General features: G+C 41.3%; 1 protein-coding gene across 2 annotated transcripts in view; it reads left to right on the top strand.

Moving 5' to 3' along the window:
• The first annotated feature begins 14,091 nt into the window (after positions 1-14,091).
• Positions 14,092-14,466, top strand: part of LOC115209303 (sorting nexin-17) — a 56,570-nt gene continuing 56,195 nt past the window's right edge. For both annotated transcript variants that reach the window (XM_029777643.2, XM_029777642.2), the window contains exon 1: positions 14,092-14,330. In XM_029777643.2, the coding sequence (XP_029633503.1) occupies positions 14,265-14,330 (66 nt within the window). In that variant the 5' untranslated portion in view covers positions 14,092-14,264. The remainder of the gene's footprint in view (positions 14,331-14,466) is intronic.

Raw genomic sequence — 14,466 nt, 5'->3', positions numbered from 1 at the left:
CACTGCATCCTTCAAAACTTCCATGCTTCCTGAGATTCGCCAACACTACACCTGATTTTCTCCCCTCCATACACACACAAGCATGTATCTGACTCATACACTGTTCGCTTTCCAGACATTTGTACATTACTGCATATGCTTTATACGCACTTTCTGATAAGTCGTGGTGCACCTGAGCACTGTATATAATACTTTCATTATTATTATATTATATGAATGAAAAAGCTTTTTCCTAGAGAAAATACCAAGGACTGATGTGATCTGTTGGCCAGAAATTTTCAACAAAATTTATCAAAATATTGTGCCTCCTAATTAAGCATGACATACAAGGTGCATTCAAAATGTATCCGACTTTATTTTTTTTCTCCAAAACTACTGCCACATGGGCAAAATCCTTTGGCTGGAGGTGATGGCACCCTTCTTGTGCATACATGAAAATCTTTGTGCTGGTGGGTTGTGTCAGTTCCCGGCTGTTATGCCTAGGGTTCAGGTGTGTAGTACATGCTTGTCGGATTTTCATTTTTGCTGAACACATCAAGCAGAGATATTGCATCGTATTTTTGAAAAAGTTTGGTGATCCTCAAGCTTAAAGCTCCCAAAAGATTCAGTAGGCCTTTGGTGATGATGCCACGGGCAAAACTGAGGTCAAGGAGGGGTACAACCAATTCAAACATTGCCACATCTTAGTAAAGAGCAAGGGACACTCAGGCAGGCCATCCACAAGCCAAAACAAGGAGCTGATTAAGAAAGTTCACCAAAGAGTCATGGAAGACCTTCATATAACAATGTAGGAAATTGCTCACACAGTAGGAATAAGCACAGGATCGGTGCATTCCATTTTAATGGAAGATTTGTGCAAGCGGAGAGTGCCCACGATACTGGTGGAACAGCAGAAGCAACTTCTCGTGGAAATTGTTCAATGGATTATAAAAGCATCCATTACAGTCTGGCATTAGGACAGGCATCCAGCCATAGAAACCATAGCAAAACAGACTGGAGTTTGGTGCAACCTTCCAGCTTGTCAACCTTGGTCAGATGGTACAACCCATGCTAGCATGGACAGCAGACGTTCAATGATGATGATGATGATATATGTGTGTGTGTTTGTGTGAAGTCTAGAGAGAAATGACGGTAGTATTCTCCTTTGATGTGCAACATCAGTGTGCATGTACAACAAAGTGTAAATGCATTAAGAGAAAAACTGGGCATAAGAGGAATCAAATGTAGCATGCAAGAGAGAAGACCCCGTTAGTTTGGATATGTGATGTGTATGAATGAGGACAGCTGCATAAAGAAGTGCTGATGGTACCTGCGGAAGAGGGAGACATTGGATGAAGTGGTAAGGGCTGATCTCAGGATGTTGGGCCTTGCGGAGGAAATGACAATAGTCCGAAATGTCTGGCAATATGAAGTTCTTGAGAAGACTCACCCATGTCGGCGAAACTGAGTTCCAGAAGTGCTGTGTGTCCCTCCCACACTTAACAAGAAAACTTCTCACATACCCTACCACAACAAACCAAACTACATCTCTCCATCTCTTCTCTTCCTCACATTTCTACTTCATGCACCATGCTTACCTCCCACTCCCCAATCCAGTTTTCTTGGCCTTGTGCCACTGTATCATTGCCCTCTGCTAGCCCCCAATCTGTGTGTTCCACCCACATACCCTGTCTCATTGTATCATTGTTCTCTGCTAGCCCCCCCCCCCCCCGACCTGTGTGTTCCACCCACATGTAACAAGAAGACTTTTCACTCACCCAACAAACCAATCTACATCTCTTCTCTTCCTCTTATTTCCTCCTTCATACATTATGCCTTGCTCTCACTCCCCAATCCTGTCCTCATGGCCCTGTCCCTCCATATCATTGCTATTCAGTAGCCCTCCCCGCCAACTCTATATATATACCCAGATTTTTACCACTTACTCCCCCCCCCCCTTCTACACTCTTTAATCACACTTCCTTCACAATATCCTGCCACTTATATCATGACGTTTGAACCTCAAGGTTCTGCCCTGGCACTTGCTACCATCTATATCTCTCTCTGCCTTTACTCAACCATCCTATTTATATTCTGATCCCCAACCCTTGTGAGTATGTCCAGTATTTTGCTACCATCTCTCTCTCTCTCTCTCTCTCTCTCTCTCTCTCTCTCTCTCTGTGTGTGGTCGGGTAACCTTGTACCTCCTCTACAGCAACACACCTGTTTCTGTCTCTCTGTCTAGCTATAACCTTCCATCATCTGACACAAGATCACCTCCTCCAATGCCCACCCTCTCTCAAAATATTTTTGTCTTGCAAGGCACTTGGTGACCCTGTCAGAGCAGGTTCCACTTCAAGAGCATCCACTCCACACTATAAAATGGTTGGCATTTGGAAGGGCATCCAGCTGGAAAAACTTTGCCAAAACTGACCTCACCTGTGCTTGTGCCACCTAAAAAGCACTAAGCCCACTCTGCTGAGTGGTTGGCGATAGGAAGGGCATCCAGTGGTAAAATTCCTGCCAAAACAGTCACAGAAGTCTGGTGCAGGCTTCTTCCGTCTGGCCGGCTCTTATCAAACCATCCCATCCATGCCAATATGGAAGGCAGATATTAAATGATGATGATGATATATATTTGAAAGACTTTGGGAAAATTTACTCAATGCAGTTTTTAAGTACCCTTTTATTCTTTTATTTGTTTCAGTTTTAGAAAGATGGACCATTTTCTCTTGATGCCTCTGAAGTTACTGAAAAAAATATTCCTCATTTACCAATTGTTGGTAAAAGTTTTGCAGACTGCAACAACTTTTGTGTCAGGAAGCAAGACAATCTTAGAGTGAAGCTTCCGTTCAACCTGGCCACAATCAAAAATGCTAAAAGCAGTATTAGCAAAGGAACCAGGATAACGGAGGTTCTAAGGGATAGAAAGATTGCTTTGGAGGAAAGTGCAATGTCTCACAAAGCAGCATTGGAATATTTACACAAGACCCAGAAAAATATCCATGGAAACAAAAATATCATATTCTGTTGTGTCTGGGGAGAGTCATTTTCTTTTTGTGCCTTATAATGTAACACACTCACCGGTAAAATTTCCACTTTTTCTAATTTTTATTTTCCTAAAATTTTCGTTGCATCTTGCAACCTTTTCAATAGTCTTGACTTACAAATTTTAGGAAAATAAAAATAAGAAAAAAGTGGAAATTTTACAGATGAGTGTGTTATATTATAAGGCACAAAAAGAAAATGACTCTCCCCAGACACAACAAATATGCTTCAACACACAAAACTCATATAAAGAATCTTGCAAACCAAATCCAATAACGAAATATATCATGGAGAACCCCTCAATCAAAGTGGAGCATAACTGCAAAGGTAACACACATCCCCTGCATCCTGTGTTACTCTGATGCATCCCTATCACGTATCCCTATATCATTGCTATTACCTTTATTTATTTCCTTCACTATCTTGCTTCATCCAGTAATCCATTATTTGCGAAGACCTGTTGGGGCAAGTGAAATCGGAATTGAACCAAATTCGATGACTGGCACCCGTGCCAGTGGAGCGCTAACAGCGCCATCCAAGCGGGATCACTGCCAGAGCAGTTGCCTGGCTTCCATGCAGGAGGGCACGTAAAAAGCACCATTTGAGCGCGATCATTACCAGCATCGCCTCACTGGCACGTGAACAAAGCAGTCGAGCGAGGTCATTGCCAGTGCCACTGGAATGACTCCTGTACAGGTGGCACGTAAAAAACACCATTTTGAGCGTGGCTGTTGCCAGTACCGCCAGACTGGCCCTGATGCAGGTAGCACGTAAAAACACCCACTACACTCTCGGAGTGGTTGGCATTAGGAAGGGCATCCAGCAGTAGAAACTCTGCCAGATCACATTGGAGCCTGGCGCAGCCATCTGGTTCGCCAGTCCTCAGTCAAATCGTCCAACCCATGCCAACATGGAAAGCAGACATTAAACGATGATGATGATTAGTTACAGGCATTATTAACTATTTAGCAACAGCCATTTTAATAATGTTCCTTAAACATCCTCCCACCCTAATCCAGCCTCTAACTCGCTCACCCCCCACTCACCACCTTACAGCATCTGGTTTGATTTATATCAATCTCTCTCTATATAAAGCTGAAGTTGTCTGTGTATGGCAGGTTTGGTAGCCTTCAACTAACACTATCTCCTCCGAGACCCTGTGGCGCAAGTTGACTGAAATTGAGAGTATGATAGAAGAAGGCTTGCTCTTCCTTCCGTAGAAGAAAAAATTCAAATCGGACCATGTTAACACCAAAAATTATTTACATCAAAAAGGTGCTTTTTTTTTTCTTTGAAAACCCATATTTTTTACAATTTTTTTACTGCTGTGTCGCCATTTTTCGGTGTATTTCAACCAGAAAAATGTTCACTTTAAGAGAATAACAAGCTACATAATGCAAAATTTTTACTTTTCAAAAATTCCAATTCTAAAGGGTCTAAACAAACCCGAGCAACGCCGGGTGATACTGCTAGTATATATATAAATTCCCACCTCACCTCACGCCCTTCTATAGCCTACATTTATAGATTTATGGAGAACTTTCTACTTTTGATTGTAATCTGGGAGTTATTTCCCTTGCTCCGACTCCATTATTGGTTTTGTTGATTTAAGACGTTTCGCTCTAAAATTATGTAAAGCCTTGTTTAGCCCAATGGTACTCAACCATTTTATTTTTTTTTACCTATGGACCCATTTGATTCTTATTTTACTTGAAGTGGGAGACTCCATAACCATTCGATGTTTAAAAAACCCTATTATATTCTTGTAATTAAATTAAGAATTGCCTTAAAAATTGTTTAAATATTTTGTGTACTGTAGAAGTAGTTTATTGCCCATAAATTTTAGCAACAAAATCTTAAATCTTATGTGAACCCCAGTTGGAAACCACTGGTTTAGCCAATGGAATGCTTGATTATAATGTGTGTGTGTTTTATCCTCCTTTGTATGGCCACACCTCAAATACTGCTGCCCCCACTGTTGTCTCCCCATACAAAGCAAAACATTTCAAAAATTGAATCACCCCAAATTCACTAAAAGAATTTATGGCATGACTGATCTCAATTATTGGGACCGCCTTAAAGCATTGAAACTCTATTATCTCCGGCGCTGTCATGAGTGATACATCATTTGCACAGTGGGGAGAATATATCACCGGCATTGCCCAAACGACCTCAATATTAGCTTTAAAATTCATCCAAGGCTAGGACCACGGGCCATACGACATACATGCATACATACATACATACATACATACATCCATCCATCCATCCACGCATGCACGCACGCACGCACGCACGCACGCACGCACGCACACACACACACACACACACACATACACACATACATACATACGTACATACATACATACATACATGAATGTATATATACACTATTCAAATACTATTCTGCTGTAGGCCCTGATAGATTCCCTGCTAGTCTCCTGATAGAATGTAGACTCCAACTTGCAGTCCCTCTAAAAAATTTTTTTATTATTGAAAATTAATCAGAAATGAAGGTTTACATGTGCTTTTTAATATCAAGAGTAAAAGAAAAAATTGAAAAGTGTTTGCCCCGTGGAATGTCAGATATAGCAGTTTGTGATTCATGGTCATTATGAAATGTGCCATATTGTTTTAATAATGAAACAAATGCTGGCTTGTATAATACTTTCTATCTCTCAAGTTTAAACAGATGCATTTCAAGTGTTGTGGCAGTTACTTTCCTTCCTGGTAGAGATATACACAGAATTAAAACAACGGATGTAGGAGTTTGCTTTAAAGTTGAGTTAGAAATCTCAGCTGAGCACCCTTCGGATCGTTAAAATTTGAATCAACACATTCCCATTAAGCATTCGTCCTGATTCTTACCTGGTTGTATCTTATTTTCGCAACAGTTTTATCTGTTCTTAGTTTCATTAGTCTTGTAATGCATGGACTTTGTCTCATCCACACAGGCGCCACATAATTGACAAAGAGCGTGATCGTTGCCAGAGCAGCCAACTGGCTTCTGTGCCGGTGGCACATAAAAGGGCACCATTCGAGCGTGATTGTTACCAGTGTCACCTCACTGGCACCTGTGCCGGTGGCATGTGTAAAAGATTCGAGCGAGGTCATTGCCAGTACGACCTGACTGGCCCCGATGCCATGGAACGTAAAAGGGCACCATTCGGGCATGATCATTACCAACGTCGCCTTACTGGCACCTATACCGGTGGCATGTGTAAAAAGATTTGAGCGAGGTCATTGCCAGTAACGCCTGACTGGCCCTTGTGCTGGCGGCATGTAAAAGCACCCACTACAAACTAGGAGTGGTTGGCGTTAGGATGGGCATCCAGCTGTAGAAACACTGCCAGATCAAGATTGGAGCCTGGTGCAGCCATCTGGTTCGCCAGCCCTCAGTCAAAATCGTCCAACCCATGCAAGCATGAAAAGCGGACGTTAAACGATGATGATGATGATGACAATCTATTACATTCATGAGTCATTTCAAGTTTCTCATTATTAGTCATCACCATCACTTTCAGTATCCCTGTCCAATCCTACTCTGTCGAGGAGATCACTTTCACTAAGTTCACTGTCACTATCAGCGTCAGAATCTGATGTGTAAATATCCTATTTCTTTACTACCCACAAGGGACTAAACACAGAGATGACAAACAAGGACAGACAAACGGATTAAGTCGATTATATTTACAATGATTAGGAAGAAGAGAAACCACCAGTTCTTGTGTCCGCATCCAAACTAAGCTAAATTTATGGACTTATAAATTGGTTCCAGTTAGCAAAACTGAGGTCTATCATAGTATCTAATTAGAACCTAGTGTCTGTTAAACATAGTATCTGTTTCTTTACTACCCACAAGGGGCTAAACACAGAGATGACAAACAAGGACAGACAAACGGATTAAGTCGATTATATCGATCCCAGTGCATAACTGGTATTTATTTAATCAACCTCGAAAGGATGACAGGCAAAGTCGACCTCGGCGGAATTTGAACTCAGAATGTAAAGACAGACAAAATACCTATTTTCTTATTACCCACAAGGGGCTAAACACAGAGAGGACAAACAAGGACAGACAAACGGATTAAGTCGATTATATCGATCCCAGTGCATAACTGGTATTTATTTAATCAACCTTGAAAGGATGAAAGGCAAAGTCGACCTCGGCGGAATTTGAACTCAGAGCGTAAAGGCAGATGAAATACAGCTACACCAACTGATAGGGCATCACTTCATCCTCTGTCCACTTCGGCTTCATGATTCCAGCTTCCATTGTCCATCCATATCCTTCATCTGGTCTAAGCACTGAAGGCTTTGCAATGTTCACGAGCTCCCATCTCCTGGTTTGGAAGTTGCTTCACCAAACTTGATGCTCAATAATGTTTCTGCATGGGATCAGTGAAGGGAGATCAAATGGCTTAGATTTTGTGAAATCATCTTTCCTACCGCACTTTGCTTGCAAGGTTGTGAACCGCAATGTATTCACCTTTTTTGCACTTTTGTTACCCTACAGCACACATGTGAACCTCTCCAGTTCATTCAACACCGCGGGCAACTTCCACTTTCCATTGGTAACGGCATGGAAGAAAAGGCGGCGAGCTGGCAGAAACGTTAGCACACCGGGCGAAATGCATAGCCGTATTTCGTCTGCCGTTACCTTCTGAGTTCAAATTCTGCCAAGGTCGACTTTGCCTTTCATCTTTTCGAGGTCAATAAATTAAGTACCAGTGACGCACTGGGGTCGATGTAATCAACTTACTCCATTTGTCTGTACTTGTTTGTCCCCTCTGTGTTTAGCCCCTTGTGGGTAGTAAAGAAATAGGTATTTCGTCTGCCACTACATTCTGAGTTCAAATTTCGCCGAGGTCGACTTTGCCTGTCATCCTTTCGGGGTCGATAAATTAAGTACCAGTTACACACTGGGGTCGATGTACTCAACTTAATCCGTTTGTCTGTACTTGTTTGTCCCCTCTGTGTTTAGCCCCTTGTGGGCAATAAAGAAATTGGTAATGGCATGGAATGTCCTGTCTGATGGAGCTTACTAGGCGACTGGTACTCCTTGATGGTTCTTTGTCTCCAGAGAGAACAGCAGTCAGAAACTTTTCCAGAAAATAAGGGATGACAGAATGAGAAAGATTAAGGTCGTGGACAGTTATCAGCTATGACATCTCCTCAACAACTGAAAATCTGTTGATTAGTTCGTTTGTCAATAGATTAGCAGCCTCATCAACCTTTTCTTTTTGTCCAAGTCTGGAGTTTGGTCATTTTGCTTCTTGCATGTCCATTTTCAGATTGAACACAAAGTAAGAACTGAAAGGGCTATTTTCATCAATTATGCAGAAAATCAAGAATTCCTTGATAGTCTGGATGTTTTGGAATTTTTGTCTTCAGCTTTTCACCCTGATAGTTTGGATTAGAAAGGTGGTTTCTTTGAGATGCGAAATGTGCATCTTCTGCAAGTTGCCAAGTTGAACTACTCTCTGCTTTTGTACAACTTTACTCTTTTACTTTTTTACTTGTTTCAGTCATGTGACTGTGGCCATGCTAGAGCACCACCTTTAGTCAAGCAAATCAACCACAGGACTTATTCTTTGTAAGACTAGTACTTATTCTATCGGTCTCTTTTGCCGAACCGCTAAGTTACAGGGATGTAAACACACCAACATCGTTTGTCAAGCGATGTTGGGGGGACAAACACAGACACACAAAAAAATACATACACATACATATATATATATACATATATATGACGGGCTTCTTTCAGTTTCCATCTACCAAATCCACTCACAAGGCTTTGGTCAGCCCGAGGCTATAGTTGAAGACACTTGCCCAAGATGCCACACAGTAGGACTGAACCTGGAACCATGTGGTTCATAAACAAGCTACTTACCACACAGCCACTCCTGCACCTTCTTCGTTTATTTTTAAAAACACATTTTGAAAATCATCACTGTGTGCTTTTTCAAGGGCTGCTTGTAGCTTGCTGCTTTCTGGGTTTTGTGACCTTGTTTCGTCTGTGTGAAGCATGTAGGTTCTTCTGCACGAAGGACGAAACTTGGCCTCACAAACAAAGAGATCAAAACCTGAAATTCTCCTGAGAAGTCCAAAGTCTCCTTTTCCTCGGCCAATTTCATAATGGATTCACCCCCCTCCATGTTCAGTAACAGTTGCATCTTAAGTTGTCCATGATCCTTTCACTTGACTTTTTTTTCCCTCCCTTGTTTTCTGCAGAACAAACAGTCTGGATTGAAAATGATTTAGTCTTTGTCGACAGCTGACCATCTAGGTTCACTGACCTGTTCAGTGGATGCTCGCTCATCATCTTGAACATCCTCAAGATGGTTCAGATGAGCAGTAGTAACCATGGTTATCATGTATGATGATAACTATGGTTATTTTCTCATTCATCTGGTACCTATTGGCAAATGTCATTCATACAATAATAAGACCCATAAGTTTGCAATAGTCTGAGTTCCTTCACAGATAGAATCTCCTGAAAGGGTTCTTTGGGTCTTTTTGTTTTTAATGAACACGAAACCATCAGATTTTACATCTTTTAAATAAATAGTGCAGAAGCCTTTTCTTGTCCTCAAGTTTCATCAGTATGTTTTTGGGGAGCTTCCATAATTGTATCTTTCAAAGCAATATCTGAAAAAGAAACAAAAAGATAATAAATAGTGATTTATTTGTTTTATCATTCTTAAAAATATGGACGTATCAAAATTAATGATCAGTTCTAGTTTCCACGTGTTTCCATATTTCAAATTTTAATGGTACTTCCCTTTGTTTTTATCATAGTCAAGAAATAATAGAGCTGTGTTGTCAACCTTATCATCATCAACTAATTGTTATAATCATTAGAGCGCTAAGAGCACCATCCAAGCGTGATCGTTGCCAGAGCAGCTGACTGGTTCCTGTGCCGGTGGCATGTAAAAAGCACCATTTGGGCATGATCGTTACCAGCGATGCCTTACTGGCACTTGTGCTGATGGCAAGTGAAAAAACTTTTGAGTGAGGTCGTTGCCAGTGCTGCTGGACTGGCCCTCAAGCCGATGGCATGTAAAAAGCCCCCACTACACTCTCGGAGTGGTTGGCGTTAGGAAGACATCCAGCTGTAGAAACTCTGCCAGATCAAGATTGGAGCCAGGTGCGGCCGTCTGGTTCGCCAACCCTCAGTCAAAATCGTCCAACCCATGCTAGCATGGAAAGCGGACGTTAAACAATGATGATGATGATGACAATCTATTACATTCATGAGTCATTTCAAGTTTCTCATTATTAGTCATCACCATCACTTTCAGTATCCCTGTCCAATCCTACTCTGTCGAGGAGATCACTTTCACTAAGTTCACTGTCACTATCAGCGTCAGAATCTGATGTGTAAATATCCTATTTCTTTACTACCCACAAGGGACTAAACACAGAGATGACAAACAAGGACAGACAAACGGATTAAGTCGATTATATTTACAATGATTAGGAAGAAGAGAAACCACCAGTTCTTGTGTCCGCATCCAAACTAAGCTAAATTTATGGACTTATAAATTGGTTCCAGTTAGCAAAACTGAGGTCTATCATAGTATCTAATTAGAACCTAGTGTCTGTTAAACATAGTATCTGTTTCTTTACTACCCACAAGGGGCTAAACACAGAGATGACAAACAAGGACAGACAAACGGATTAAGTCGATTATATTTACAATGATTAGGAAGAAGAGAAACCACCAGTTCTTGTGTCCGCATCCGAACTACGCTAAATTTATGGACTTATAAATTGGTTCCAGTTAGCAAAACTGAGGTCTATCATAGTTAGTATCTAATTAGAACCTAGTGTCTGTTAAACATAGTATCTGTTTCTTTACTACCCACATATATATTTCAGCCCCTTCTAGTTGTGAACATGTACCTGAACCCGATCTAGTCATGAAAAGCACACAAAATGCTCAAGAATCCCTTTAAATGTTAGATATCAAAGTCTTTGCTGAAATTTTATGTCAATTCCTGCACAGATAATGTTGTGAAATCTGTATGATAAAGACAAAGATTCTTCTTTATAGTTAAGTGATCCTTCAGCTCAAGACTCCATTGAACTCCAGTTAGACCCAGATTAGAATATGGCTCTCATGTGTGTGCTGGTGCTGTTACAATGCAAACACCTGTGATAGAATTTAAATGAAAACCATTCAATGACTTCTCAAAGAGACATTGATTTCCTTTCTCAGCTGCTTCTGTGCAATTACAATGACCTTTGACCTCTGAATTAAACATCCGCATATCCTCCATACTGGTGGAAGCACTCCGTCGGTTACGACGACGAGGGTTCCGGTTGATCTGATCAACGGAACAGCCTGCTCGTGAAATTAACGTGTAAGTGGCTGAGCACTCCACAGACACGTATACCCTTAACGTAGTTCTCGGGGATATTCAGCGTGACACAGAGAGTGACAAGGCCGGCCCTTTGAAATACAGGTACAACAGAAACAGGAAGTAAGAGTGAGAGAAAGTTGTGGTGAAAGAGTACAGCAGGGATCACCACCATCCCCTGCTGGAGCCTCGTGGAGCTTTAGGTGTTTCCGCTCAATAAACACCCACAACGCCTGGTCTGGGAATCGAAACCGCGATCCTACGACCGCGAATCCGCTGCCCTAACCACTGGGCCATTGCGCCTCCACATCCTCCATACTAATGCTTGCAGAACTCACCATCCTTACTCTTCTGTTCTTCCTAGATACGGAATTATTAGGTTGTTCAGAAAATAATGGCCCATTTTAAAAATAAGCCTATATTCTAGGAAAACCGATCTTGAAAATCTATACATTTCTCCCATTGGTTAACAAGGTCCTTTATGCTTCTTTGATAAAAATCCAACGGTTTTGATGCCAAGAAATCCTTGAATTCAGTTTTGACCTTGGTTTTGGAATGGAAGGCTTTTTGCTTTAATAATGTGTCGTGATGCTTGAAAAAGTGGTAATTGGTAAAAGAATATGGTGAAAAATAAGGAGAATATTGAGGATGTGGTAACACCCCAACCATGCTCTGTTGATATTGGTCCATCAGTGTTGCAGTGCTTGGCTCCTATTGGTGAAGAAGTTTTCATTCTGTTGGTCAAACAAGTTATCAGCAGCAAGTATGACACCATCACCACTGCAATACTGGTTCCCAGCCAAGTGCTTTTTTCATGTTGGGGAGCAGTTAATAGTTTGGGGAGCATTATGCCTAAGCTTGAATTCATGCCAAAAAAGTAAATGCGTCTTTTCTTTTTTCCTGTTTGAAATTAAGAAATTCTATTCTTCAAAATCATATTCTGAAAGAACCCAATAAAAACTTGTGAAAGAGTGTATATTAATTATTAAGCATGTAAAATGAAGCTAGCATGCTCCGCCTAATGGGTAATGTCAGTGTGTATGCATGACAGAGGGTAAATGATTTTAAGGGGAAAACTGGGTACAAGAGGCATCAGGTGTTGTGTGCAAGAGAGAAGACTGTGCTGGTTTGGTCATGTGATGCGTAGGGATGAGGACTGCTGTGTAAAGAGTGCCGATCTGTAACTGTGGAGGGAACGTGAAGAAGGGGTAGACCCAGGAAGACATGGGACAAAGTGGTGAGAATGGATCTTCAGATGTTGGGCCTCACTGAGGAAATGACAAGGGACTGGGAGACGTGACAATTTGATGTACTTGAGAAGACATGTCAAGCTGAGTAAAATCATGGTCATCTATACATACAGGCTTGTCCTTTACGGATACCAGTACCACATAAAATGCACTTGTGCTGTGGTGCCACATAAAATGCATTCATGCAGGAGTGGCTGTGTGGTAAGTAGCTTGCTTACCAACCACATGGTTCCGGGTTCAGTCCCACTGCGTGGCATCTTGAGCAAGTGTCTTCTACTATAGCCTCGGGCTGACCAAGGCCTTGTGAGTGGATTTGGTAGATGGAAACTGAAAAGAAGCCCGTCATATATATGTATATGTATATATATATATCTGTGTGTGTGTCTGTGTTTGTTCCTCCCACAAACATCGCTTGACAACCGATGCCGGTCTGTTTACATCCCCGTAACTTAGCGGGTCAGCAAAAGAGACCAATAGAATAAGTACTAGGCTTACAAAGAATAAGTCTTGCAGTCGATTTACTCGACTAAAGGTGGTGCTCCAGCATGGCCGCAGTCAAATGACTGAAACAAGTAAAAGAGTATGCTGGTGCTGTGTAAATACACCTGTGCTAGTGGCAGATAAAAAGCACCCAACACACTCTGTAAAGTAGTTGGCATTAAGAAGGGCATCCAACCATAGAAACCATGCCAAAACAGACAATTGGAGTCTGGACAGCTCCTGTCAATCCGTCCAACCCATACCAGCCTGGAAAATGGACGTTAAACGATGATGATGATGATGTTTACCAGACATTTCTACATTCATAAGTTAGAGGTTTTTATTTTGCATTAATATATATATATATAGCAGTATGTAAAGTGTAACTTAAGCCATCGTAAGTGAGTATGGCATTAGGAAGGGTATCCAACCATAGAAACCATGCCAAAACATACAATTGGAGTTTGGACAGCTCCTGTCAATCCGTCCAACCCATGCCAGCCTGGAAAATGGACGTTAAACGATGATGTTGACTTTCTACATTTGTTTGTACCGACATTTCTACATTCATAAGTTAGAGGTTTTTATTTTGCATTAATATATATATATTAAGCAGTATGTAAAGTGTAACTTAAGCCATCGTTGTGAGTATGGCATTAGGAAGGGTATCCAACCATAGAACGCATGCCAAAAATACAATTGGAGTTTGGACAGCTCCTGTCAATCCGTCCAACCCATGCCAGCCTGGAAAATGGACGTTAAACGATGATGTTTGTCAGACATTTCTACATTTATAAGTTAGTCGTTTTTAATATTGCATTGATATATTGCAGTAATGTAAAGTGTAACTTAAGCCATCGTAAGTGAGTCATGATGACAATATTTAAAACCGAGTTTGTTTGAAGCAAGTTTAAAAGATAAAAAAAAAAGTTCTTGTGAGTTGCAATGCCAGTAGGGGGCGCTGACGTCAAGGGGACATAACCGCTAATGGCGACACGCCGAACGGCAGCTGATGGCCGCAACGTTAATTGCTGAAACAAACTCGATTCTTTACGGCTTTTACCTTCCACAGAACTTCCCACCACACATATTACATTTAATTTTGCATTAGTTTTCGCTCTGAAATCTCATTTGTCTTTCCATGATGCATCTGTCTATCCCTGATACGAAAGAATTCCAGGACAAAGACGGAGCAGGGACCTACACGGTAAGTAAAAGCACAACATTCAAACAGGGGCGTTGACAATCTTGCTCAGCTGTTTATCTCGGCCTTTTCATTGAGAAATAGGCTCGATGTATAAATTCCTAGCTGCAAATTCTATTGTTAGCAGAACCAGCAAGCA

The sequence above is a fragment of the Octopus sinensis genome, linkage group LG3, assembly GCF_006345805.1.
Source record: "Octopus sinensis linkage group LG3, ASM634580v1, whole genome shotgun sequence".
In the NCBI taxonomy this organism is placed as follows: domain Eukaryota; kingdom Metazoa; phylum Mollusca; class Cephalopoda; order Octopoda; family Octopodidae; genus Octopus; species Octopus sinensis.
The sequence above is the reverse complement of the archived record's forward strand: the minus strand, read 5'-3'. Positions and strand labels throughout refer to the sequence as shown.